At 43.4% G+C, this 25,251-nt stretch overlaps 1 protein-coding gene across 4 annotated transcripts in view; it reads right to left on the reverse strand.

The window, feature by feature from the left end:
* Positions 1–25,251, reverse strand: part of ADAMTS17 (ADAM metallopeptidase with thrombospondin type 1 motif 17) — a 165,518-nt gene that overhangs the window by 18,860 nt on the left and 121,407 nt on the right. For all 4 annotated transcript variants that reach the window (XM_060694810.2, XM_060694809.2, XM_087878323.1 and 1 more), the window contains 3 exons: positions 21,496–21,653; positions 9,877–10,036; positions 8,217–8,352 (listed from right to left, as the gene is read on the reverse strand). In XM_060694810.2, coding sequence (XP_060550793.2) covers positions 8,217–8,352; positions 9,877–10,036; positions 21,496–21,653 — 454 coding nt within the window. The remainder of the gene's footprint in view (positions 1–8,216; positions 8,353–9,876; positions 10,037–21,495; positions 21,654–25,251) is intronic.

The raw sequence follows: 25,251 nt of genomic DNA on the forward strand, positions 1-25,251 counted from the left end.
GGCTCCGTTGCCTGAGCCTGGGCTATCGACAGATGCAGACTCTGAGAGTGAGGGAAAGGAGTTGGCAAGGCCTCCCTCTCCAGGACCCTCCTCTCTGGCAATGCCTCCGGAGGACACCGAAGGCCAAGAGATAGGCCCAGAGCCAAGCACATCCCCGCAGCCACAGGTGGACAGCAACGAAGGATATAAGTGCTGTCTGGACCCTCGGCAGAGGCGCAGGGAGAAGCATGCGCAGCAGAGGGGAAGGCGTGCCAGAGATTAGCTGAGTCACTGGCCCACACCCCACAGGGTATAAATGTGGGTGTGGTGGCCAGTTCAGTTTGTGATGAGCAAAAACTAGATATAATCCATGATCTCTGCATTACTGGACTTCTGCCTGCCTTGTCGGACTGCATTTGGACTAATCCTTGTATTGCGGAAACTTTGCCTGCTTTATCGGAATGCTTGCAGTCTAATCTTTGTTTTGTGTGAGTAAAGTCTGAATTGGCAGCTAGCCACTGCGTTGCTGCCAGCTTTATCTTCAAAGACTTTGTCATGTGGCTTATTAACTCCAGGCCGTCTGTGGGGGTGCATGTGTGGGACGGGGACAGAACACCCACAAGGTTGGGGACCCCTGCCCAGAGGTGGTATTCAGCAGGTTCTGACCAGTTCTGAAGAACCGGTAGCGGAAATTTTGAGTAGTTCAGAGAAAATTCTGACTGGCCCCGCCCCCATCTATTCTCTGCCTCCCAAGTCCCAGCTGATCGGGAGGAAGTGGGGATTTTGCAGTAACCTTCCCCTGGATTGGGGTGGGAATGGGGATTTCGCAGTATCCTTCCCCTGGAGTGGGGAGAGAATGGAGGTTTTATAATATCCTTCCCCTGCCACGCCCACCAAGCCACACCCACTGAGCCATGCCACGCCGACCAAACCACGCCCACAGAACCAGTAGTAAAATTTTTTGAATCCCACCACTGTCCCTGCCCCGCACTATTCAGGACAAATGGCTGTCCAATCTCTTCTAGAAAACCCCCAGCACAACTTCTGGAGGCAAGTCATTCCACTGATGAATTGTTCCCACTGTTAGAAAATTTCTCCTTAATTCTTGATTGGATCTCTAATGATCTTCCCACCCGTTACTTCTTGTCCTGCCCTCAGATGCTTTGTAGAAAAGGTTGATCCTTCTTCTCCGTGATGGGCCCTCAAATGGAAGACTGCTAGCAAGTCATTCCTAGTCTTTTTCTTCCTTAGATTAGACACACCCAGTTCCTGCAGTGAGTTGGGTGAAGAGATTCTTGGAGCTTACCGGTCCTAAGGCCAAATTTGCAGGGCAGCATTGCTTTTTAGAATGGAATTTTAGCTTCATACAACCATTTTTTAAAAAAGAAGTTGAAGACAAGAAAAGCAGGCAAACAGCTCCTCACGAGACATAATTCTTAGTTGTTCTGACTAATCAGCTTGCAGCATGGAAATCTTGCAGGGATTGATTCACATTATTACTGCAGCAAGATTAGCGTATGCGCAGGAGTGGAAAAATCAATACTTACCGATAGATTTGAAAATAATATATAAAATTAATGAGTGTGCGGAATCAGATAGATTAACTAGATTGATCAATGGTAAAAAAGATTCAGAATTTTATAACAGTTGGAAAGTATGGTACAATTGGGTCCAGAAAAGGTGGGATAGAATAGATATATGATGATGTATGTATATATGGTGGCAAATATGTATGTATAAAGGAATGATTTTATACTTATGGACAATGTAATCATATTATACCATGGTGGCAGGATTGTATATTTTATTTGTGTATTAGTGTATAGAATATATTAATAAAAATTATAAGGAAAAAAAAAAGAAATCTTGCAGGGAGATTGGATTAAGCGAAAAGAAAGTGGATAAGGATATACGTAGTAAACCATATAGATAATCTTAATGAGTACTAAATTTTACCTTTTTTTTAATAGTGAATTTTAAATTGAGAACTGATAATTGAGAGGGCATTTCCATGCTTACTTCATATAAATACCAACAACGACTTCACTGTCAGGAAAATGAATATGGGACTAGGTTAAGAAATATATAATGTGTAGAGAAGAAGAATATATAGAGATATGTAAAAGAATAGAAGTGAAATGTCAAATATATGATATGATCCATGTATATGAATATCTTATTATTGTTTTAATTGTTTTTATAATTGTTTGATAATTTAATAAAGTTTGATTTAAATTTAAAAAAAAAAAAGGAAATCTTGCAGGGAATTCCTAAAGTGCTCTATCTTTCCATGTACATTTCATGACGTATGTATAATAGCATACTAAATCAAATGATGGCTTTAATCATGCACATTGTTCTTCCATGCTATACTTTCTCACAAGCCAGTAAAGATACCGAATACAGAAGAACAGAGTTGAAAGGGACTCTGGAGGTCTTTTAGTCTAACCCTCTGCTCAAGCAGGAGACCCTATAAGTTCCCACTGATTATCCCAAATGTGCTTTTTCCGGAGGCAACTGGACTTTCAGTTGCCTCCTGAAAAAGCACCTCTGGGACAACCTGGATGACTGAGAATCTCTACAGACGTTCTACTGATTCATTGTTCTCACTGTCAGGAAATTTCTCCTTAGTTCTAAGTTGCTTCTCCCCTTGATTAGTTTCTACCCATTGCTTCTTGTCCTGCCCTCAGGTGCTTTGGAGAATAGCTTGACTCCCTCTTCTTGGTGGCAGCCCTTGAGATATTGGTAGACTGCTATCATGTCACCTCCTAGTCCTTCTTTTTATTAAAGTAGACATACCCAATTCCTGTAACTGTTCATCATATATCTTAGCCAGTGGTGAAATGTAAAATTTGTTACTACCAGTTCTGAGGGCGTGGTTTGGGGGGGGTGTTAATGTGACTGGATGGGTGCGGCCAACTTTTTTTTTTTTTTACTTTTAAAAGTATTTTTTCTACAAGCTTAAGAGGTTGCAGAAAAAAAATGTTTTTAAAAGCCTCTGACGATCAGGCAACTCAGCTGGGATCGTCAGAGGCTTTTAAAGGCATTTTTTTTTTCTACAGCCTCTTCGGCTGAAGAGGTTGTAGAAAAAATGCTTTCAAAAGCTTCTGACGATCCCAGCTGAGCCGCGCAATCATCAGAGGCTTTTTTTTAAAAGTTTTAAAAGCATTTTTTCGGCGGAAGAGGTTGTAGAAAAAATGCTTTTAAAAGTAAAAAAAAAGCCTCTGATGATTGCGCGGCTCAGCTGGACATGGGAGGGGGTGGCGCAGGGATTTTTGCTACCGGTTCTCCAAACCACCCACCACTGTCACTATCGGATCGGGCTATCCGGTCCGAACCGGGATCATTTCACCCCTGATCTTAGCCTCCACTCCCCTAGTTGTCCTTGTTCTTCTTTGCACTTTTTCTATAGTTTCGACATCTTTTTTTCATAGAGCTTATAAACAGTGGTTTGCAAAATGTCAGATTGGCTGAATTTTGAAAGCAGGAGCTGAAGGAAAAGCAAAAACAATGGTGTGGAAACACAGCATCAAATATGAATTCGGTCAAAGGATATCAAACGATGGTGATTAAGGATTACGAATTTGGTTAATAGACAGAAATAGGATCCAATGGTTTCATCAAACAGACATAAGGGGCAGCGCTGTCAATATACAAGCTTCATCTCTTTTGTTCATGTGTGCACCAAATGACACACACACACACACACAAATACTTTTGTTTAATTGACAAACAAGCCATAGCTTAGTAGCATATGTGAAACTAAGTAGAGATTTTTCATCTTGATTTTATTCTCCAGGGTCCTTTGCTTCACAAAATCTGCCACTAAAGATTTGGCCTTGCTATCTATCATTTGTCTGGTATCCAGGAAGTCCCAAATAATTTATCTTACTATTAGTGAAATTTAGGATAAAGAAACCGCAAAATTATTAACTAGAGAAAGATGAAGAACACAAGCTGAAGTACCGCAGCAGAGAAAACAAATGTGAATTATACAAGAAATACGTCACCAGATCCACTTTACAAATTCGCTAAAGTAGCCGAAGAGCTACCGGTACTTTTACACATTTCATTTATTTTAAAAAAGCTAACGAAAACAAAAAGAAGGAATTCTCCTTCAAAGAAAAACATCCTAATCTTAAAAGTCGAGCACCTCTAAAGACACGTGGGACTTAACGTTGTGAGAGGAGCTTTCATTTTAAATTGCTGCATTTTACACCATCTGGGGATGATGACTATGTCTTTAATAAAGGTGAAGGTAAAGGTTCCCCTCGCACATATGTGCTAGTCGTTCCTGACTCTAGGGGACGGTGCTCATCTCCGTTTCTAAGCCAAAGAGTCAGCGCTGTCCGAAGAAGACGTCTCCGTGGTCATGTGGCCGGCATGACTAAATGCCAAAGGCACACGGAACGCTGTTACCTTCCCACCAAAGGTGGTCCCTATTTTTCTACTTGCATTTTTTTTTACGTGTTTTCAAACTGCTAGGTTGGCAGAAGCTGGGACAAACAACGGGAGCTCACCCCGTTACGCGGCACTAGGGATTCGAACCGCTGAACTGCCGACCTTTCGATAGACAAGCTCAGCGTCTTAGCCACTGAGCCACCGTGTCCCTTTTATGTCTTCAATAACAACTACTAAAAACTAAGTACACTGAATGAAATATACAATTACAGATCTCTGTACAACATCTTTCATGAAGTATTTAACTCCGTATCATCTTTTATGGATTTTTTTTTTTCTCCTACTCGAACTTTCGCACTGCAGGATAGGACAACTAAAGATAATCTTGTTTAGCGATTGCCTCGTTTAATGAATGCTTGCCGTTGCAACGGTGATAAAAAAAATAACTTTGCAACCAAATCCATGCATTTATGACCTTTGCAGGTCGGTAAAGCAAAGGAAAGCTGAAATAAGATCATAAGCACCGTTGTGGGGTTTGCTTTGCTTAACGACTGAGTGGCCAATTCTAATTTTGGTTGCTAAATGAGGATTACCCATATTGCAATTTTAGAGCTGGCTAATCAAAGAAATCATAACAACTTTTAAAGAATTGAATATCAAAGAGTCAAACACAAACACTTCAGATCTTAAGGGTAACCCCCCCCACACACAATCTCTCTTTCTGGCGAATATCATGTTTAACATCCCAGATTTATTGTGTAACTCTATCACAATGTCAGACAGCAGGCTAGAAATTATAGTTCCTGTTCTCCTTTCCTACAACACATGCAGAAAAAAAAGCAGAGCATGATGTGAAAAACAGAAGAACTTATTGTTAGGAATCCCATAATAATTCCACTTGAACTTGGAAAACAAACTCACAATATCTGAAAAGAAGATAGATCTCTTTATTTAAAACAACAACAACCCTCTATCCACGGTGAAAGAGAGAACGGTCTCTCTTTAAGATGTTCTCCGTCAATGAATATGCCAAGCATACATTTCTAATATCTGGGTGGGCAAACACAAATGGAAATTTAAATTCTATAGAGGTGAAGGGAATGCGTTTCAGAAAACATATTTCCATTTTGGCAGCCTCTGAAGTGTGAATGTATGGTCAACCTGGAAGGGTTCAGAAAACGCTAAGCAGGGTGTGGCCAGACAATGAAGCATTGTCTGGCCATGTGCTTCTAGCACATGAATCAACAATCCCACTCTTAGATGCCTGACCTCTAAGGTGACCATAGGTAAAGTTAAAGGTTCCCTTCGAACATACATGCTAGTCGTTCCTGACTCTAGCGGGTGGTGCTCATCTCTGTTTCAAAGCTGAAGAGCCAGCGCTGTCCAAAGACGTCTCCATCGTCATATGGCCGACATGACTAAATGCCAAAGGCACACGGAACGCTGTTCCCTTCCCACCAAAGTGGTCCCTATTTTTCTACTTTTTTTAAAAAAAAATTGATTTATATGCCGCCCTTCTCCGGAGACTCAGGGCGGCTTACAATGTGCTAAGCAATAGCCTTCATCCTTTTGTATATTTATACAAAGTCAGCTTATTGCCCCCACAAACTGGGTCCTCATTTCACCTACCTTAGAAAGGATGGAAGGCTGAGTCAACCTTGAGCCTTGGAGAGATTCGAACCTGCAGTAATTGCAGGCAGCTGGTCTTAATAACAGGGTGCTTTAGACCACTGTACTACCAAGGCTCCTTACTTGCATTTTTTACCTGCTTTCGAACTGCTAGGTTGGCAGAAGCTGGGACAAGTAACAGGAGCTCACCCCATTACACGGCACTAGGGATTCAAACCACCGAACTGCCAACTTTTCGATCAACAAGCTCAGTGTCTTAGCCACTGAGCCACCGGGTCCCTCCTAAGGTGACCAGAAGCTTCCTCAAAAGACATTTTAGAGGTCACTAAGATTGCCTTGGTTGTGGGCATTTGTCCACTTAGCTTCTAGGGTTGGCCCAGTAGTTATTTCGTGATGTTGAGGGGAAAAAAGGGGGCTTCCATTATGCACAGTTACTAATCGTCTGTCCTGTAGATGAAGAGAAGCAATCATCGTGAAGATTATCTCCTTCACTCTGTTTCTGACCAAATAGCAAATGAATGTCTTAGCAGACAAAAAGTGCCACTGGATAGAGGAAACCCCCCCCCCAAACGATGGAGCCTGCTTAGCAGTGGTGGGTTTCAATTTTTTTTACTACCGGTTCTGTGGGTGTGGCTTGGTGGGCCTGGCATGGCTTGGTGGGCGTGGCTTGGTGGGCATGGCAGGGAAGGATACTGTAAAATCTCCATTCCCGCCCTACTCCAGGGGAAGGATACTGCAAAATCCCCATTTCCTCCCGATCAGCTGGGACTCAGGAGGTAGAGACTAGATGGGGGCGGGGCCAGTCAGAATTTTTACTACCAGTTCTCTGAACTACACAAAATTTCCACTACCGGTTCTCCAGAACTGGTCAGAACCTGCTTGAAACCCACCTTTGCTGCTTAGCATAATTACCGGTATCTCAACTTTTACGGTTTGACTAGCTGATGAATCAAAACTTCTATTACTAGAAAGTATAAAAGCAGTTAGAAGTCCCTATCCAATGGCTCTCATTCTTCAGTGCTTCAAACTCTACTGATCAATTTAATAGGCGTAAGAGGCCCTTGGGTGCAATCCCGAAACCCTCTGAACACCGTCGGCATTGACAAAAATCACCCGCAGTCAATTGCAAAAGGCAGCTTTGCTTGGAATAGCTTACATCCTGTGAAGGTACCTTGAGCATCATTAAACAACTTCTGGCTATCCCAGGTTCTTGGGAAGCACACAAAAGATGCAGAAAAATGCCAAATCCAGGAGGAACATCTGGAGGATTGCGCACCCAACCATAATAATAATGGAACTGAGAGCATGTCGCTCTTGAATAATAGCTACCCCGAGGCACAGGGCTTGCCTGTTCATAAAATGACTAGCACATGTTGCATGGTTGATCTCCAAAATGCCTTTGCTAGAAGGAAGATTGATTTGCTCCCAACACCTCTCCTAGCTCACAAGAGTGTCTCTTTCAACCCTGGCTCACTTTCATCTTTTTTTTCTAGATAGGTACCCACTGTGGCACAATGGCTAGAGTGCAGTACTGCAGGCTACTTCTGCTGCCTGCAATTTGGCAGTTCAAATCTCACCAGGTTCAAGGTTGACTCAGCCTTCCATCCTTTCGACATCGGTAAAATGAGAATCCAGATTGTTGGGAGCAAGAGGCTGACTCTGTAAACCACTTAGAGAGGGCTGTAAAGCAGTGTGAAGCGGTATATAAATCTAAGTGCTGTTGCTATTGCTACCCACAGACATGTGATGCTCATGAAGAACCCAACTATAAATGTTTCTTTTGGGTCACAAAGGTGACCTTTGTCCTTTACCTATTCCAGGGGTCTGCAACCTTAAACACTCGAAGAGCCATTTGGATTCGTTTCCCACAGAAAAGAAAACACCGGGAGCCACAAAACCCTTCCCGTGCCTGACTATTTCTTGAGTGGCCACAAAACTAACATATGTAGTTGAATTAAACGTTCTGTTTTCTTCTGAAACTTTTCTTTTCTTGGATTTATCCATGGTTGGCCTACCGGGGGTTGAACAGCTCAATAAATCGCGTACCGGCGGATGTCGCACATTGGCAGTTGTGACGCATATTTTGAGTGACAGGGAGCTGCAGCAGAGGGATGAAAGAGCCACATGCAGCTCCAGAGCCGCCGGTTGTTGATCCCTGACCTATTCCAAGGGGAAATTATTTCTGATTTTTGCAACGAGCTTCTTACCTGGACTGGCAAGGATGGGCATTGCACTTTCTGATCTGTGGCTCAGGACGGGTTGCCCGCTGGCAAGCGCTGTCGTTCACCAACATCATCGTCTTGTTAACAATCTGGGTGCACGACACAATAGTTTTCCTTTCCCCTGAATGCAAAAGAAAGGAAGAAAGAGTCATTCTGGCACGGCAGAGCTATTTATTAAAATATTTATCTGCTGTCGTTTGGCAATGGATTTCTGGATTTCAGAAATATTGTTGCAGTAGAAAATAGCAGAATCCTACTTGACTGTAAGCAAATTGCCAGTGGGGTTATTTCCCCCCCACCCCCAAATTGCTACTTTGCAAAGTAGCCACTTAGGAACCTGAAGCAAAAACAGATCATATGACATATTTCTTGGCAGGCAAGAAATGTTTCTCCCATAATGTAATAGTTATGGAGCAGTTTGCTTTGCTTTCTACTTAGGTGGAAGGAAGATTTGATTGTCTCCAGCTCATTGCCTTGAATTTCTGATTCCTCTCCAGACCAGTTTTGTCTGCAATGATGGAAAACGTTTGATCATCAATCTTCCCAGATCAGTCAATTCAAGAGCTATAGAGTTCAGTAGGGAAAAAAAAAAAGAGTTTGCATTCCAGGTCAAATGCTGAGATTTCCAGTTAAAATGGTTTCAGGTTGCTGGATTAAAGAGAATTTTTTTTTTTAACCCAGGCTTCTTGGAGGCTTCATCAGATATGATAGCTTCAGGGATTGAGTGGGGAAGGATAACAATGCTTGGCTTATCCAGGGGCTCCATCTATGATTCACAAGAGGTCAGTAGGATTTAGTTGTGGCCATCCCAAAGGGGCTTTTTCAAGAGGCAATTGGATTTTTCTGGTTTTTCTTTGAAGACATTTCGCTTCTCATCCAAGAAGCTTCTTCAGCTGTTAGAGCTTTCCTGTCCTGTCCTGTCCTGTCCTGTCCTATCCTGTCCTATCCTATCCTATCTCATTCCATTCCATTCCATTCCATTCCATACCATACCATACCATTCCATACCATTACATTTCATATCATTCTACTCTACTCTACTCTACTCTACTCTACTCTACTCTACTCTACTCTACTCTACTCTACTCTCCCTACCCTACTCTATTCTACTTCCATTCCATTCCACTCCACTCCAATCCTATCCTATCTCATTCCATACCATACCATACCATATCATACCATACCATTCCATTCCATATCATTCTACTCTACTCTACTCTACTCTATTCTCCCTACCCTACTCTACTCTATTCTACTTCCATTCCATTCCACTCCACTCCACTCCTATCTCATTCCATACCATGCCATGCCATACACCATACCATTCCATTCCATTCCATATCATTCTACTCTACTCTACTCTACTCTCCCTACCCTACCCTACTCTATTCTACTTCCACTCTACTCTACTCCACTCCTATCCTATCCTACTTTGAGATTACGATGGTCCAAAGGCTGAACAGTAAGCTGATTGTCTAAAAACAACAACAACAACTCTGTAGTCCAGAATGAAACTAGTATACATTTTTATTCCCAGCAACCTAGGACTCATTTGGCTGTGGTTTATAAATAACGGAAATCATCTTAACAATTGCAGCTAGTTAGGTAAGAGTACCAACTCTTTGGATAAATAAATGAATGTTACCTCCTCCGCACTGTACATTGCAGTCTTCCCATCCACTGTGTGTCCATATGTACAGCGATTCCTGCTGATGTTCTGGCTCACTTCTATTTTCAGTAGAATAATTCACAGGGATGGTATATTCGTAATGTATCCCATAGTTCTGGTCATGGAATAACAGTACCTGGTTGAAAGAACCAATATTTATTTACTAGCTGGATGCCTCTGCTTCGCTACGAAACTATGTGATCTGGCGTGATAAATTGACACTTAAAGCCTGAAACTTAATGTAGAATTTGTAACTCCGTAGGATCAGAGTGTGTTAATATAAGGCAACTGGCAGTTGGAACAGAGGGGGAAGGGGAGTAAATGTCCCAGTCCGCTGGCCACGCTCATGCCCGATTTAGAGAAAGGGTAGCATCAGAGCATGTTAATATAAGACAACTGGCAGTTGGGACAGAGTTCCTTTCAGATGGGGAGGGGGAAGTAGAATGTCTAACTCTTTAGCATCAGAGCGTGTGAATATAATCCTGTATATGAAATACTAATGATCTGATGATCATTTCGAGAAATCCTTTCTTAGCGAGCACCTAGAAGCCAAGAGGAACATACGTGCCAAATTTCAAGTTTGTAGGCTTTACCGTTCTGGAGGTTTTGTGATGACTGAGTGGTATTTGGCTTTTATATATATAGGTTTGTTCATATCCTGCCTTTATTTAATTTTTTTTACAAATAACTCAAGGAAGTCAACATATCCAACGCACCTTCCTCCTCCTATTTTACCCACAACAGCCACCCTGTGGGATCGGTTGGGCAGAGAGAGAGTGACTGACTTTTATGCGCTTAAGGTGGGACTTGAACTCAAGGTCTCCTGCTTTCTAGCCTGGTACCCTAACCACTAGACCAAACTGGCTCTCTATTTTGACACGGTGTTGAAGATGATATTAACATGAAAACACTTGATATGATCGGGGGAAAAAAATAAGACTTTCAAATGATAAATCATAGCAATGCATTTCTGAAACTTTCTGAGGTAAAAAAGAAAGGTAGCTAAAATTGGAGATGTGGGTATTGTAGGGGAAACAACATTTCACAAAAACGTGGACTTGTTGTAGTGGAAACCTTTTGGGAAAAGTGTATTTTTGAGGTTTGATGGCTAATAACACCACTTTTTTTGGGGGGGGGGAGTTTCAAGATAATCCAGGGGTGAAATGTAAAATTTGTTACTACCGGTTCTGTGGGTGTGGCTTGGTGCGGGGGATTAATGTGACTGGGTGGGCGTGGCCAACTTTTTTTTTAAAAAAAATTTCAAAGCATTTTTTCTAATGCTTTGAAAAGCCTCTGCCAATCAGGCAACTCAGCTGGGATCGTCAGAGACTTTTCAAAGCAATTTTTTAACCACCTCTTCAGCCAAGAGGTTGCAGAAAAAAATGCTTTGAAAAGCCTCTGATGATCCCAGCTGAGCCACGCGATCATCAGAGGCTTTTTTTTTTTACTTTTAAAAGCATTTTTTCTTCAGAAGAGGTTATAGAAAAAATGCTTTTAAAAGTAAAAAAAAAAAAAGCCTCTGATGATTGTGCGGCTCAGCTGGGCATGGTGGGGTGGGGGGGGCACAGGGATTTTTGCTACCGGTTCTCCGAACCACCCGCCGCCATCGCTACCGGATCGAGCGATCCGGTCTGAACTGGGAGCATTTCACCCCTGAGATAATCCTATTCCACTGCAGGAATGGCCTGGGAATAGCCCAGACCTTCACCCAATTGAAAATCTATGGAGCCAACTAAAGAAACTTGTTAGTCAGAAGCGACCCAGCAATAAAACCCAGTTAATAGAAGCAATCCTTCAATCTTGATTTCGCATGATAACAGCTGCAGAACTAAAAGACTTAGTTCACTCCATGGGAAGACGTTGTAAGGTCATCATTCATGCTAAAACTTACCCAATTCAGTATTAACCGACATGGTGATAATTTTTGTATAGCTCGTTTTTTCTACGGTGATCATTTTGTATATCTCGTTTCACTTTTCTTCTTTGTAACTGCTATTCTAATAGCAAATCCTTCATAAAAGTCATTGCATTACATTCTTGATTCAATTATCTTTCCATTGATATATAATTTTAGGGTACTCCTCCAAAAAGTGTGTGTTATTAGCTAGTTTTAGAAAATATACTTTCCCCAAAAGGTTTCCACAATTTTGGCCACTTCTGTACCTCTCTTTCTCTTCAGGCGAAGGCAAAAAAACCCACCAAGGTTTCTTTCAACGGGAGGAGTCGATGTGAGTTCAATTGCTTGGATACGTTTCGTTTTTATATTTCTTTAAAGACTAATTGTACTGTAACTCGAAATAGTACTGTAGCGCTCCTAAAAAACCAAACAGCAGCATGTAATCAAAGAAGCACAAGCCAGATTCTTTGATTATGCAGCTGGGAATGCTAAAATAGCATATTTTGAAGTTAATAACTCCCCAACCTTGTTCTTGATCCACATCCCATCAGTTGGGAGGGGCACTAATTGACCTTTAGCAAGGAAGAGTCATTAATCAACTTCTAGATCAGTTTTCCAACCTTGGTGTGCTCCAGATGTGCTGGGTTAGCAAATCCCAAGTTTTTTCCTAGCTGATATGGTTAAGACTTAAGCTGTAAGAGAAGTCGGGCAACTGAAGTTCACCACACTATCAGAGAGGACCAGTTTAGGAAAGACTATTTTTGTTTGAGGCTGTTATTTTCTTCGCCTCAAAGGCATTTTGAGGATTTAGGGTTTAATGAGCTGTGTAAGGTTGTTTTGTGGTCTCTCCCCCCGCCCTTAAAGTATATGCTGCTCTGGATGCTAATCTATAATAAAGGTAAAGGTTCCCCTCGCACATATGTGCTAGTCGTTCCCGACTCTAGGGGGTGATGCTCATCTCCGTTTCAAAGCCGAAGAGGCAGCGCTGTCCGAAGATGACGCCGTGGTCATGTAACCGGCATGACTCAACGCCAAAGGCACACGGAACGCTGTTACTTTCCCACCAAAGGTGGTCCCTATTTTTCTACTTGCATTTTTTATGTGCTTTCGAACTGCTCGGTTGGCAGAAACTGGGACAAGTAATAGGAGCTCACCCCGTTACACGGCACTAGGGATTCAAACCGCTGAACTGCCGACCATACGATCGACAAGCTCAGCCTCTTAGTCACTGAGCCACCGCGTCCCATACGCTAATCTATAAACAATCAAATGGTTAGAACTGAATCAAGAATGGAATTCTGGTCCTGCAGGGAACATGGTGGTTAGAACTTATCTTTCTGTTCCAACCTATTCACAGGAATTGTCCCCGAATTAAACACAACAGAAGGAAATGAAACAAACACATGGGGAATATGGGAAGGAGTACTTGAGACCATGAATTTCATGAAATTCATGGTCTCGAATCCTCCTTCCCATTTCTTCTCCCAACCAGAAGTCTTAGAGCAGGGGTATCACAATTTATTTCCTTGAGGGCCACACCAAGGTTGTGTTTGACCTTGGAGGGCCAGGGTGGGCATGGCCAGCTCAACGTCACACGTGTCGGAGGGTGCCTGTGGTGGCCCAAACACTCTGCCAGTGGAAAAGGGCTCCCAAGCCTCGTTTTCGGCTGCGACGGCCTCCTAAAACCCTCTGCCAGCGAAGATGGAGCTCCGGAGAGCTGCCTGCAGCCTTCCTAAGATGTTTTCATTGGCAGAAGCACCTCAGGCCAGTCCTTTGCTGTTTCCAGGGTGGCCCTGCAGGCCAGATCTAAGCACCCCATGAGCCGGATCTGGCCCCCGGGTCTTGAGTTTGAAACCCCTGTTTCAAACTCATGAATTCAGACACCTTTGATGGGCCATGTTTACCTTTATGTAAATCAGTTATGTAAATAAAGCATTGCTACTAATCAAGTTAGTAGCATAACTAACTAATAATAATAAACTAACGTAATGAAGTTAATAGCGTAATGGGGTGAGCTCCCATTACTTGTCCCAGCTTCTGCCAACCTAGCAGTTCAAAAGCACGTAAAAAATGCAAGTAGAAAAATAGGGACCACCTTTGGGGGGAAGGTAACAGCGTTCCGTGCGCCTTTGGCATTGAGTCATGCCGGCCACATGACCATGGAGACATCTTTGGACAGCGCTGGCTCTTCGGCTTTGAAACGGAGATGAGCACCGCCCCCTAGAGTCAGGAATGACTATCACAAGGGGAACCTTTACCTTTACTAATGAAGTAGATCAGTAGAAGCTTGTAGGTGATTGAGCTTAAAGCACCTAAGTGAAAGGGATTAATGTTTTAGCATTCGGTAGTGCTTTTTCTGGATAAAACTCCTTTGTTGGGGGATGAGCTCAGAATGCCTGAAGGTACGTTCCCGACTTTAGAGCAGATTGGAATTAAGGATGAGCAGACAAGGGTGGACAGAGACTTTTCACCCTGCCAAATGGCAGGGGTGCAATAAAGAATTGAGAAGCCACTCAAAAGACTGAAAATGAATACGGAAGTACATGATCTAATATGTAGTATGGAACTTTTCCAACTAATCTAAGCCATCTGTAACTGCTTTTCTCCTCTCTGAATGAGACAAACCTGTGGTGGACATGTCCAGAAGCTAAAAACTATTGGAATAAAATTAAGACATGGTTGGAAGAAATGATACAACAACGTATTGATTTAAAACCAGAGCTGTTCCTACTGGGCATCCTTCCAGAGAAAATTAGCAAAGAAAATATCTATTTGATTATACATGTAGTAACAGCTGCAAGGATTGTTTTTGCACAAAATTGGAAAGCAGAGAAAATACCTTTGGAAGGAGAAATAATTTAAAAAAATTTAGACTGTGCAGAAATGAATAGATTAACTTTGATGATCAAAGAAAGAGAGGATTCAGAATACTTTAAGATATGGGATCAGTTTTATCATTGGTTAGAAAAGAGATATAGATAAGCAAACTAATAGTTATGTAAGAAAATGGTATAATTAGAATACTGTACTTTTGGAGAAATGTCATAATAGATTTGGTGAAAGGGAAGATAGAAGAAACAACAAAAAGATGAAGCCATGGAGAAAACACCAAGATGTCGCATGGAAGGAGTGACTGATGTATTAAATATTTGTTTGTGTATAAAATATATATTTTTTTTTAAAAAAAAGGATGAGCAGACAAGGGGACAAAGACTTTCCACCCTGCTAAATGGCAGGGGTGCAATTAAGAATTGAGAAGCCACTCAAAAGACTGAAAATGAATACAGAAGGGTATGATCTAATATATAGTATTGAACTTTTCCAACTAATCTAAGGCATCTGTAAGTGCTTTTCTCCTTTCTGAATGAGACAAACCAGGAAAAATCAAGTGATGGCTTTGATGGGACGCTCTTGAATTGCAAAACTTTGGGGGAGCAGAATGGACGGCAACGCCCTCTTCGCCTTTGAGTGATGTTTTTGAGGATGCACTTCAAAAGAGCGGATGAGGTCAGACCAAAGAAGCTGATGGAGCCAGGACAAAAACAAAATTTGATTTAATGAAACGTTAATTTCAGCCAAGCTAGTTAAGATCATTCCCCATATGTTTATTTAATTTCCTTCTGGTGTATTTAATTTGGGGACCATTTCTATGAATATGAGGACAATTTCTGTGAAAAGGCAACATGTATTTTCTATGAACATGTCCCCTTCAGGCAGGGGTGGGCTTCAAAAATTTTAGCAAGGGGTTCTCTGCCCAGTTGCTGGGTGGGCGTGGCCATGGTGGGCGTGGCCTAGTTGGCCTCCTGCACCAAGGTGTGTGTGTGTGTGTTTGCCCTCCCCAGGCTCCGGAGGTTTTCCTCGAGCCTCCAGGAGGGTGAAAATGGCCTCCCCAGGCACCGGAGGCCATCTGGAGGCTAGAAATGGGCCCATTTCTGGCCTTCCCAAACTTCCGGTAAGCCCGTTTTTCGCACTCCCTGAGCCTCTGCACGTGCCCTGCACTTACCTGCATCCAAAACGGGCTGCGTGGGGACTCCTGGGAGGGGTGGGCAGGGCCAGCCAGGAGTGGGATTTGGGGGTTCTCCAAACTGCACAGAATCTTAGCTAGAGGTTCTCCCGAACCCCTGCGAACCCCCAGTAGCCCCACCCCTGCTTTTAGGACCAGCATTCTATTTGAGTTCTTGATGCCGCTCTGACCATTTGCAGGATGATGGCTACTAATAGGCCATTTTATGTGGCAGGCATGGCAGAGCAAAGTTGCCCTTTTGACAGATATTTAGCCTATTGCTTTTATCGAAGAGTTGAAAACTGCTTTGCGGACTCGTTATTTTAAAAACTGGTAGAAAAAATAATAATAGTTATCCTGATGCAAGGAGGTAGCAAGGACTGGTAAGTGTCTCCCATCCTTAACCTCTACAAATCATAAAAAGGCCCTGAATCCAACTCAACTAGAGGGAAACAGCTTCGTGAAGGCTGATCTGCACATCCCAAAGGTCCTTTTTCCAAAAGGAAAACCCAGATTTTTGGGTTTTTCCCACCCTTGGAAATGTTTTGCTTCTCGTACAAAGAAAAAATAATCTTCAATTTAGCTCTTCAGAACTGAAGAAGTTTCTTGGATGAGAAGTGAAACAGTTTCAAAGAAAGACACACACACCCCTCCAAAAAAAAAAAAAAAAAAAGTCCAGTTGCCTTTTGGAAAAAGCAACTTTAGGATAACCCTAACCTGGATGATTGACATTTAGCTGACCTGAATGGTGAACGAGTCTGAAAAATCCAAAGCTTTACTGAGCCATCATTGGAAGACTTAGTCTACTCGCTCTCTTTTACCACCATTAACTTCACCTTGTGTCACAACAATAAAATTACAGATTACAGATTAACAGAGTTGGAAAGGACCTTGTAGGTCATCTAGTCAACCCCCCCCCAAAAGCAGGAGACTCTACACCATTTCTGACAAATGGCAGTCCAATCTCTGCCATTTGTCAGAATAGAATAGAATAGAATAGAATAGAATAGAATAGAATAGAATAGAATAGAATAGAATAGAATAGAATAGAATAGAATAGAATAGAATAGAGAATGGGGAAGGGGAGGGGGAGTGGAGGGGAGAATAGAATAGAATAGAATAGAGAATGGGGAAGGGGGGTGGAGGGGAGGGGAGCGGAGGGGAGAATAGAATAGAATAGAATAGAATAGAATAGAATAGAATAGAATAGAATAGAATAGAATAGAATAGAATAGAATAGAATAGAATAGAGAATGGGGAAGGGGGGTGGAGGGGAGGGGAGCGGAGGGGAGAATAGAATAGAATAGAATAGAATAGAATAGAATAGAATAGAATAGAATAGAATAGAATAGAATAGAATAGAATAGAATAGAACAAACCTTGGAGGCCTTCTAGTCCAGCCCCCTGCTAAAGCAGGAGAACCAGGGATGAAATCCAGCAGGTTCTGACAGGTTCTGGAGAACCGGTAGTGGAAATTTTGAGCAGTTTGGAGAACCGGCAAATACCACCTCTGGTTAGTCCCAGAGTGGGGTGGGAATGGAGATTTTGCAGTATCCTTCCCCTGCCTCGCCCACCAAGCCACGCCCACAGAACCGGTAGTAAAAAAATTTGAATTTCACCACTGAGGAGAACCTATACTATTTCAGACAAGTGGCTGCCTAGTCTCTTCTTAAAATCCTCCAGTGATGAAGCTCCCACAACTTCGAAAGGCAACTTCTGTTCCATGGGCTGATTGCTCTCACTGTCAGAAAACTCCTCCTTATTTCCAGGTTGAATCTCTCCTTGATCAGTTTCCATCCGTTATTCCTTGTCTGGCCTTCGGGTGCTTTGGAAAATAGCTTGACCCCCTCCTCCTCTCTGTGGCAGCCTTCAAATATTGGAAGACTGCTATCATGTCTCCCCTGGTCCTTCTCTTCACTAGACTAGCCATGCCCAGTTCCTGCAACCGTTCTTCGTATGTTTTAGCCTCCAGTCCCCTCATCATCCTGGTTGCTCTTCTCTGCACTCTTTCTAGAGTCTCAATATCTTTTTTATAGTGTGGTGGCCAAAATGCAAGGGGAAGGAGAAGAAACGGTGCCTTTTCCTTTGTACTCCTTGGAGGAAGGCTGAGAAAGAAACAAGCCTATGAAAAATAATCAACTCTCAACCCGAGAGAGACCAGTCTACTGAATTACTTGAGAAGACCTGAGGGATGTATTGAAGCAAGCCCCCATTAGAACAGGAAGTTTCCAGTTTGGCCTGACCTGGTTAAAACACTTGAAATCTGGCTTCCAGCCACCACTCAGTCCCTAAGACAGGGCCTTCTCTTTGCTGCGCATCAGATTCCAGCCAGCTGTTCCAGCACATGATGTCAGAGACCAGAGGTTGACAACTATACACTCCAAAGTTGATCCAGGTCCAAGCCGGACCCCTATAGCATGCAAATTGATCACCGCTTAAATGCTTTTCTTGAAGACAGAGGTTGAGTCTGAAGGCAGGCGTTTGTGAACATCTGCAGTGAAATTCTGCTTCTGCTGTTCTGGTCCCTTTTTTTTTTTCTTATGAAAGCAGGATCTTTTTGGCCTTTATATTTAAAAAAAAATGTTCTGCTGGCTTGTATGAAAAGAGACAAATATCTTTTGCAAGACAGAGTGGGGGTGGGCGAGAGAAAAGCCGACACATCTGTGGCTGCAGAAGGAGCTTTATTAGTCTGTGTTGGGAGCCAATGCTCAGGCAACCAGACAATTGGAGCTCTAGTTTGAGAGCTTTTTGCAAGATCCAAGAAGCTTCAGCACCAGCCAGCGCGAGACGCAAAGCCCCACCCTGCCCTCATTTAACCAAACGAGATGCGAATAACTTCGCTGTACGGCTTGGAACGAGGCAGCCTTCCTTGGACCCTCTGGTTGCCAAGCGGAGGTCTGAAACATACCTAACTGTAGACTCATTTCTCCAAGAAACATACTTACAGTAATGCATTTCAGGCAAGTTCCATTAAAAAAGGAGAAGAAGAAGAAGAAGAGGAAGAGGAAGAGGAAGAGGAAGAGGAAGAGGAAGAGGAAGAAGAAGAAGAAGAAGAAGAAGAAGAAGAAGAAGAAGAAGAAGAAGAAGAAGAAGAAGAAGAAGAGGAGGAGGAGGAGGAGGAGGAGGAGGAGGAGGAGGAGGAGGGGGAAGGGGGGAGGGGGGAAGGGGGGAGGGGGGAGGAGGAGGAGGAGGGGGAGGAAGAAGAAGAAGAAGGAGAAGGAGAAGGAGAAGGAGAAGGAGAAGAAGAAGAGGAGGAGGAGGAGGAGGAGGAGGAGGAGGAGGAGGAGGAGGAGGAGGAGGAGGAGGAGGGAAGGGGGGAGGGGGGAGGGGGGAGGAGGAGGAGGAGGGGGAGGAAGAAGAAGGAGAAGGAGAAGGAGAAGGAGAAGAAGAAGAAGAAGAAGAAGAAGAAGAAGAAGAAGAAGAAGAAGAAGAAGAAGAAGAAGAAGAAGAAGAAGAAGAAGAAGAAGAAGAAGAAGAAGAAGAAAATAAACTTCTTAAGCCTCTCAATTTGGAAACAAGACTGCAGAAACGAACAGATCATCTGAAACTAATTTCGTGCATCGGTTCTACGGTTGGGTCTCCTTGCCGACTCTTTCTCATTCTCCCTTTGTTGGCTTCCGACAGAGGTCATCATACCTTCAATCCAGGTGACGATATTTTAAGGCTCTTAGAAAATTGATTCTAAAAGCACGAGGAGCGGAGGTGGGGGGAAACATGCCGAAGCTTCTCTGAAAAGCAAGCTGCTTAAATCTGATCTCCACCTGCAGAAATGGCGCAAACATGTCCTAACGTGCCCTTCTTATTCCTTAAGAATTCAAGCGAAAGAACCTGCTGAGTGGGTCTCTTACAACGTGTTCCTGAAATATTCACAAAACGCTGGGCTTTGCAGAGGGGTTTTATGCCACCCTTCCCCAGTCCATAATACTCCAAGATGCCCTGTGGAATTCTGTGAAACAAAACATTAAACACATCTGGGAAACACCTGGCTGGGTTACATAACGTTTCTCTGTTTGTTATTACTATTGTTATTTTCAAACTCTTTCTCAGCCAAGTTTTCAAAATAGCAAACAATAAATCTTGCATAGCAACAAGACATCACACATCACAAAAGCCTTTTAATGAAAGCCCTAGCTCTGGACCCGATCCTAAACGTTATATATTTATATCTCATTCATTCTAATGAGCTCAGGATGGTTCATTTGGGGACTGGCCCAGTTTAATTGTTGTCTGCAATCTAGACGAGAACACAGCCTACGACCAAGAGAGACTGCTTTACACACAGTAAAATTAAAATTAAATAGATGGAGGATTATCAGAGAGAAATCCAACCTAAAATGAAGGAGAAATGTCCTGTTATTGAGAACAATTAACTAGTGGGATGGCTTGTCTCCAGAAGTCGTGGGTGCTCCATCACGGGAGGTTTTTAAGAAGAGACTGGACAGCCATTTGTCTGAAATGGTATAGGGCTGTGATGGCGAACCTGTGGCACACGTGCCACAGGTGGCACACAGAGCCCTCTCTGCGGGCATGGCAGCTGTCACCCCATCCCCGCTCCACGGCGCATGCGCATGTGCCCCCCACCAGCTAACTGGTCTTCGGGTCTCTTTCGCACATGCGAGGGGGTGGGTGCATGCGCAGGGGGGTGCAGGTTGGTGCAGGAAGCTTTCCAGGCCCAAAACGGGGCGCGGGAGGGGGCCTCGCGCCCCATTTTGGGCCTGGAAAGCCTCCTGAACCAACCTGGAAGCCAAAACGGGGCGCGGGAGAAGACGCATGCACAGGGGGTGCATGCACACATGCATGGGGGTTGTGTGCGCATGAGCGGGGATTGTGCATGGGGCACATGCGTGGGGGGCGCTCGCATTGCATTTTGAGTTTTGGGGCATGTGTGCGTGCATTTGTGCACATGCACCCACGCACACTTTGGCATTCAGCACCAAAAAGGTTAACCATCACTGGTATAGGGTTTCTTGCTGGAGCAGGAGGTTGGATTAGGAGGGACCTCCAAGTCTGAAAATTATTTGGTAAGGACTTGGCCAACCAGGAGAGCGAGACCAGGATCTTCCCGCTTCCACCACTTTATCTGGAGACATTTTCCATCTCTTTGGCATCCATGGCTTAGGACCGGGGTATTTATGAGACCGCCTTCTGCCACCAGTAGCCTCTCACCGACCAGTACGCTCCCATAGAGAGGGGCTCCTCAGGGTGCCGTTGGCCAAACAATGTCAACTGGCGGCCCCCAGGGGGAGAGCCTTCTCTGTGGGGGCACCCGCCATCTGGAACGAGCTCCCCCCGGAGATACGGAGGATCCCGGATCTGCACGCTTTTCGCCGTGCCATCAAAACATTTCTTTTCCAGCAGGCCGGCCTGGTCTAACCTCTCTTTTAAACTTTTTAAACTTTTTAAATTCTTCAATTTTAAATTTGTCTTATGAATTTGGGGTGTTTTAAATTTCGTTTTCCGGGCCAATTATTTAATTGTATTTTAATGCTTTTTTAACATTTGTATTATATGTATTTTATCTGGCTGTTCACCGCCCTGAGTCCTTCGGGAGTAGGGCGGTATACAAATTCAATAAATAATAATAATAATAATAATTAACAGGTAAATCATTTTCGTGAGTATGGAAAGAAAATAAGTCAGAAGAATGCTAACATTCAGATCGCCCGAAGAATACAATGAAAAGTTAGACAATTACCAAAAGATGAAGTGGCATTTTGGTTGGTCCTTTGGCAGACATCTTCTCCCACAGACCTCGTCGTACATAACGAATGGTTGTCCCCGCTATCTGGAACTCGCCAGGAAGTTCAATTTTCCAGTCGCTATTAATGGATTTCTTACTGGAATCTTTCAAAGCTGCAAAGGATCAAATAGGCAGAGTGGTTCAGGAGAGTTCTCCTTACTCTTCGAGGCCACAAATTCAAGCGAGTCCCCTCAGCAAACGATCCAACCATCCATCCATCCATCTTTCTATGCGCTTCCTTGTGTTTTTAGCTGGAGCTTCTGAAGTTCTAAAGGGAGCTCATGGGAACTGCTAGTCTTCAAGCCACCTTTCTCCATCCTTAACTTTTGTCAGGCTCCAACCCCCCCCCCCCACTTCCTGAATAGGAACCAACCCTCTCAACTCTTTCTCTCAACTCACATTCTTTCCAGCTCTGGATACCTCCAAAGTGTAAGGCATTTCCTGTCCAAAATAATTTGCAAAAATAAATAAATAAATCAAGCCAGGCAGCGTGGGATGAAAGTAGGTGGAAAGGAACTCGCTCAAGCATCAATTCAACACGAAGCAGCCAGGTTCATTTCCAAAGAGTGTGGGGCCAATCCAGAACAAAAAAATAAATAAAAATAAGGCATACTTCGCCTAAACTTTATGTAATTAGCTCCAGCCATCACTCCAAGGTTAAACCCAGCAGCATTTGCACAAACCTCAGACCAGGAGTGAAATGCTCCCGGTTCGGACCGGATTGTTGAGGACACAGATACACCTCCAAGTGGCCTCAACGACTCTCTAAAAAGAATGCAAATGACCAGCTGTCTGCAAGGAGTATAAATCCTTCCATTCCCCACCATCCAGTCAGAGCTGAAGAAGCTTCCTGGATGAAGAGCGAAACGTCTTCAAAGAATAACGAGGATGTCCAGTTGTCTCTTCAAAAGGCACCTTTGGGTCTTGGCACAGTTGTTAAGAGTATCTCTGCAGTTGTTAAGTTGGTAATACGGTTGTTAAGAGAATCTGACTTCCCCATTGATTTTGCTTGTCAGGAAGTCACAAAAAGTGATCACTGCACGAACCTGCAACCATCATAAATACGTCCCCCGTTCATCTGAATTTTGATCATAAGACCATGGGGATGCTGCAAAGGTTGAACATGTGAAAAATGGTCCCAAGCAAGGATGAAATCCAACACGTTCTGACAGGTTCTGGAGAACCGGTAGTGGAAATTTGAGTAGTTCAGAGAACCGGCAAATGTCACCTCTGGCTGTTCCCAGAGTGGGGAGGGAATGGGGATTTTGCAGTATCCTTCCCCTGGAGTGGGGAGGGAATGGGGAATTTGCAGTATCCTTCCCCTGGAGTGGGGTGGGAATGGAGATTTTAAAGTATCCTTCCCCTTAGGGGAGGGAATGGGGATTTTGCAGTACCTTTCCTCTAGGATTGGGGTAGGAATGGAGAATTTGCAATATCCTCCCCCCTGGAGTGGGGAAGCAATGGGGATTTTGCAGTATCATTCCCCTGGAGTGGAGAGGGAATGGGGATTTTGCAGTATACTTTCCCTGGAGTGGGGTGGGAATGGAGATTTTGCAATATCCTTCCCCCAGGAGTGGGGTGGGAATGGGGATTTTGCAGTATGCTTCTCCTGCCACGGCCACCAAGCCATGCTCACCAAGCCATACCTCACCCACCAAGCCACGCCCACAGAACCGTTAGTAAAAAAAAATTGAATTTCATCACTGGTCCCAAGTCACTCTTTTCATTGCTGCTGTACCTTTGAACGGTCAAGAAACAAGTAAGTCGAGGATTGCCTGTACTGAAGTATAGGTAGCAATTTTCTATTGTCATCCGGGGGAGACGGGGGGAGGGAGAAAAGCGACCTTTCAAGGAATTCAGCTACATCTGCTTTGTAAAAATGAATCTATCAACACAAGTTAATTTGTTCTCCTTCGAAGCGAAGATCTCCTTCACAAAACGAGAAGACAGATGAGATAATTTTCATGCAACGAGGCTGATCAGACAGAAGCGTGAAGCGCTAAAGGAGCTGGAAGCTTAATGCGAACAGTCAAGCTTGACAACCAGGTTAAAAACAACAACAGCAACAACAACAACAAAAGCAGTCACGTTTCGCAACTAAGATTTGATCAACAGCAGGGGTGGGTTCTAAATTTTTTTACTACTGGTTCTGTGGGCGTGGCTTATTTTGTGGGCGTGGCTTGATGGTCATATGACAATTCTTTAGGATTTAGCAGAGGTAGTGGTCTACCAGGCTTTTAACTACTTGCAGAGCTGTACCGATCTACCCATTTATTTCTGCAGGCACCGGTCTACTCATTTGTTTTCTTTTAACACTGATCAGCTGTAGGGCAGCCCTTTGAAGCCCCGCGACAAGAGTTTAAACAGTTTTTTTCCCTCTAGCCATCAGCTGGGACTCAGGAGGCAGCAATAGATTGGGAGTGGGGCCAAATAAAAGGTAAGAATAATGCAGGGGGTGAGGGGGCGGGGGGGCAGAACTGGTTCAGTGACGTCATATCATCACCGCTACCCGCTCGGCAGAACCGGGCAGAACCGGGAGGAACCCACCACTGATCAACAGGTAAGCCAAACTAGAAAGAGGCTGGGAATCCCTCTGTGGATATCATAGCTTCCGCCGCGAGCTGAAGACTCTTTTATTTTATCAAGCTGGCCTCGCCTAAATCTTCTCCCTTTTAAGTGCAAATTTTAAATTTTAATGTGTTTTAAAATATGGGTATTTTAAATTATGGGTATTAATTCAGCCAAATTTATTTAATTCATTTTATTCGATTTTAAATTTTTATATGTGTGTGTTTTATTTCGTGGCTGTTCACCGCCCTGAGTCCTTCGGGAGTAGGGCGGTATAGAAATTCAATTCAATTCAATTCAATTCAATTCAATTCAATAAATAAATAAATAAATAAATAAGAGTAACTTTTTAAAATGTCATTCTCCATTCTAGCCGACAATCTTTGACCAGCAGCAGCTTATCCAAATTAATCTAGTTCATAATAATTAATCCAAATTTATCCAGTTTATAGTTAAGAAAAGCGCTGATTTTTCAAAAATTCAAAAGATTTGCAAGATACCAGAGCAACGGCAGATAACTTTCTTCCTATGCCGAAGCCTAGAAAAATGGAGACATTTTAAGGCCCAAATACTTCCTGCCATACAAGTAGAAATAAAAGCAGCAGAGCAGGCAAGGCGTTTGATAATCTTGGCAGCGATCCGTTTTTTTGGAGGAGAACCTGCAAATATGTGATACTGAACATTCCTGGCAGCTTCCTGAGCGACTGTTTTTTTTTTTTTTCCCCAGAAAAAAAATTTCTAACCCGTGTGGATGTGAAAACGGGCTCAAAAGCAGGCAGACAACACTTAACGGAATCACCAAAGCCAAATACGTGATTAATTTCAAAAGCTAAGCAAGAGCTGAGGAAGTCAGACGCCACGGGCAGAAATGGAGAGTTGGACAAAGATCCAGAATTCTGGATTTTGCCGGCCAGATATATTCTCCGTTCACATCATAAAAGCTGACTCAAGTTGTGCCACTTCAGTTACCACAATCTTCAGGGTTAAAACAGAAAAGCAGATAGACAACAATAAAAGGTCCATCCCAATAAAAGGTTCACTCTTGTCTCTACAGCAAGGGTGAAATGCTACTGGTTCGCACCGGTTCGGGTGAACCGATTATGGCGGTGGCTGGTACTTTGTTGAATCAGTAGCAGCAGCAGT

The sequence above is a fragment of the Pantherophis guttatus genome, chromosome 13 (genome assembly GCF_059756535.1).
Source record: "Pantherophis guttatus breed Tessera chromosome 13, ASM5975653v1, whole genome shotgun sequence".
NCBI classification, from domain to species: domain Eukaryota; kingdom Metazoa; phylum Chordata; class Lepidosauria; order Squamata; family Colubridae; genus Pantherophis; species Pantherophis guttatus.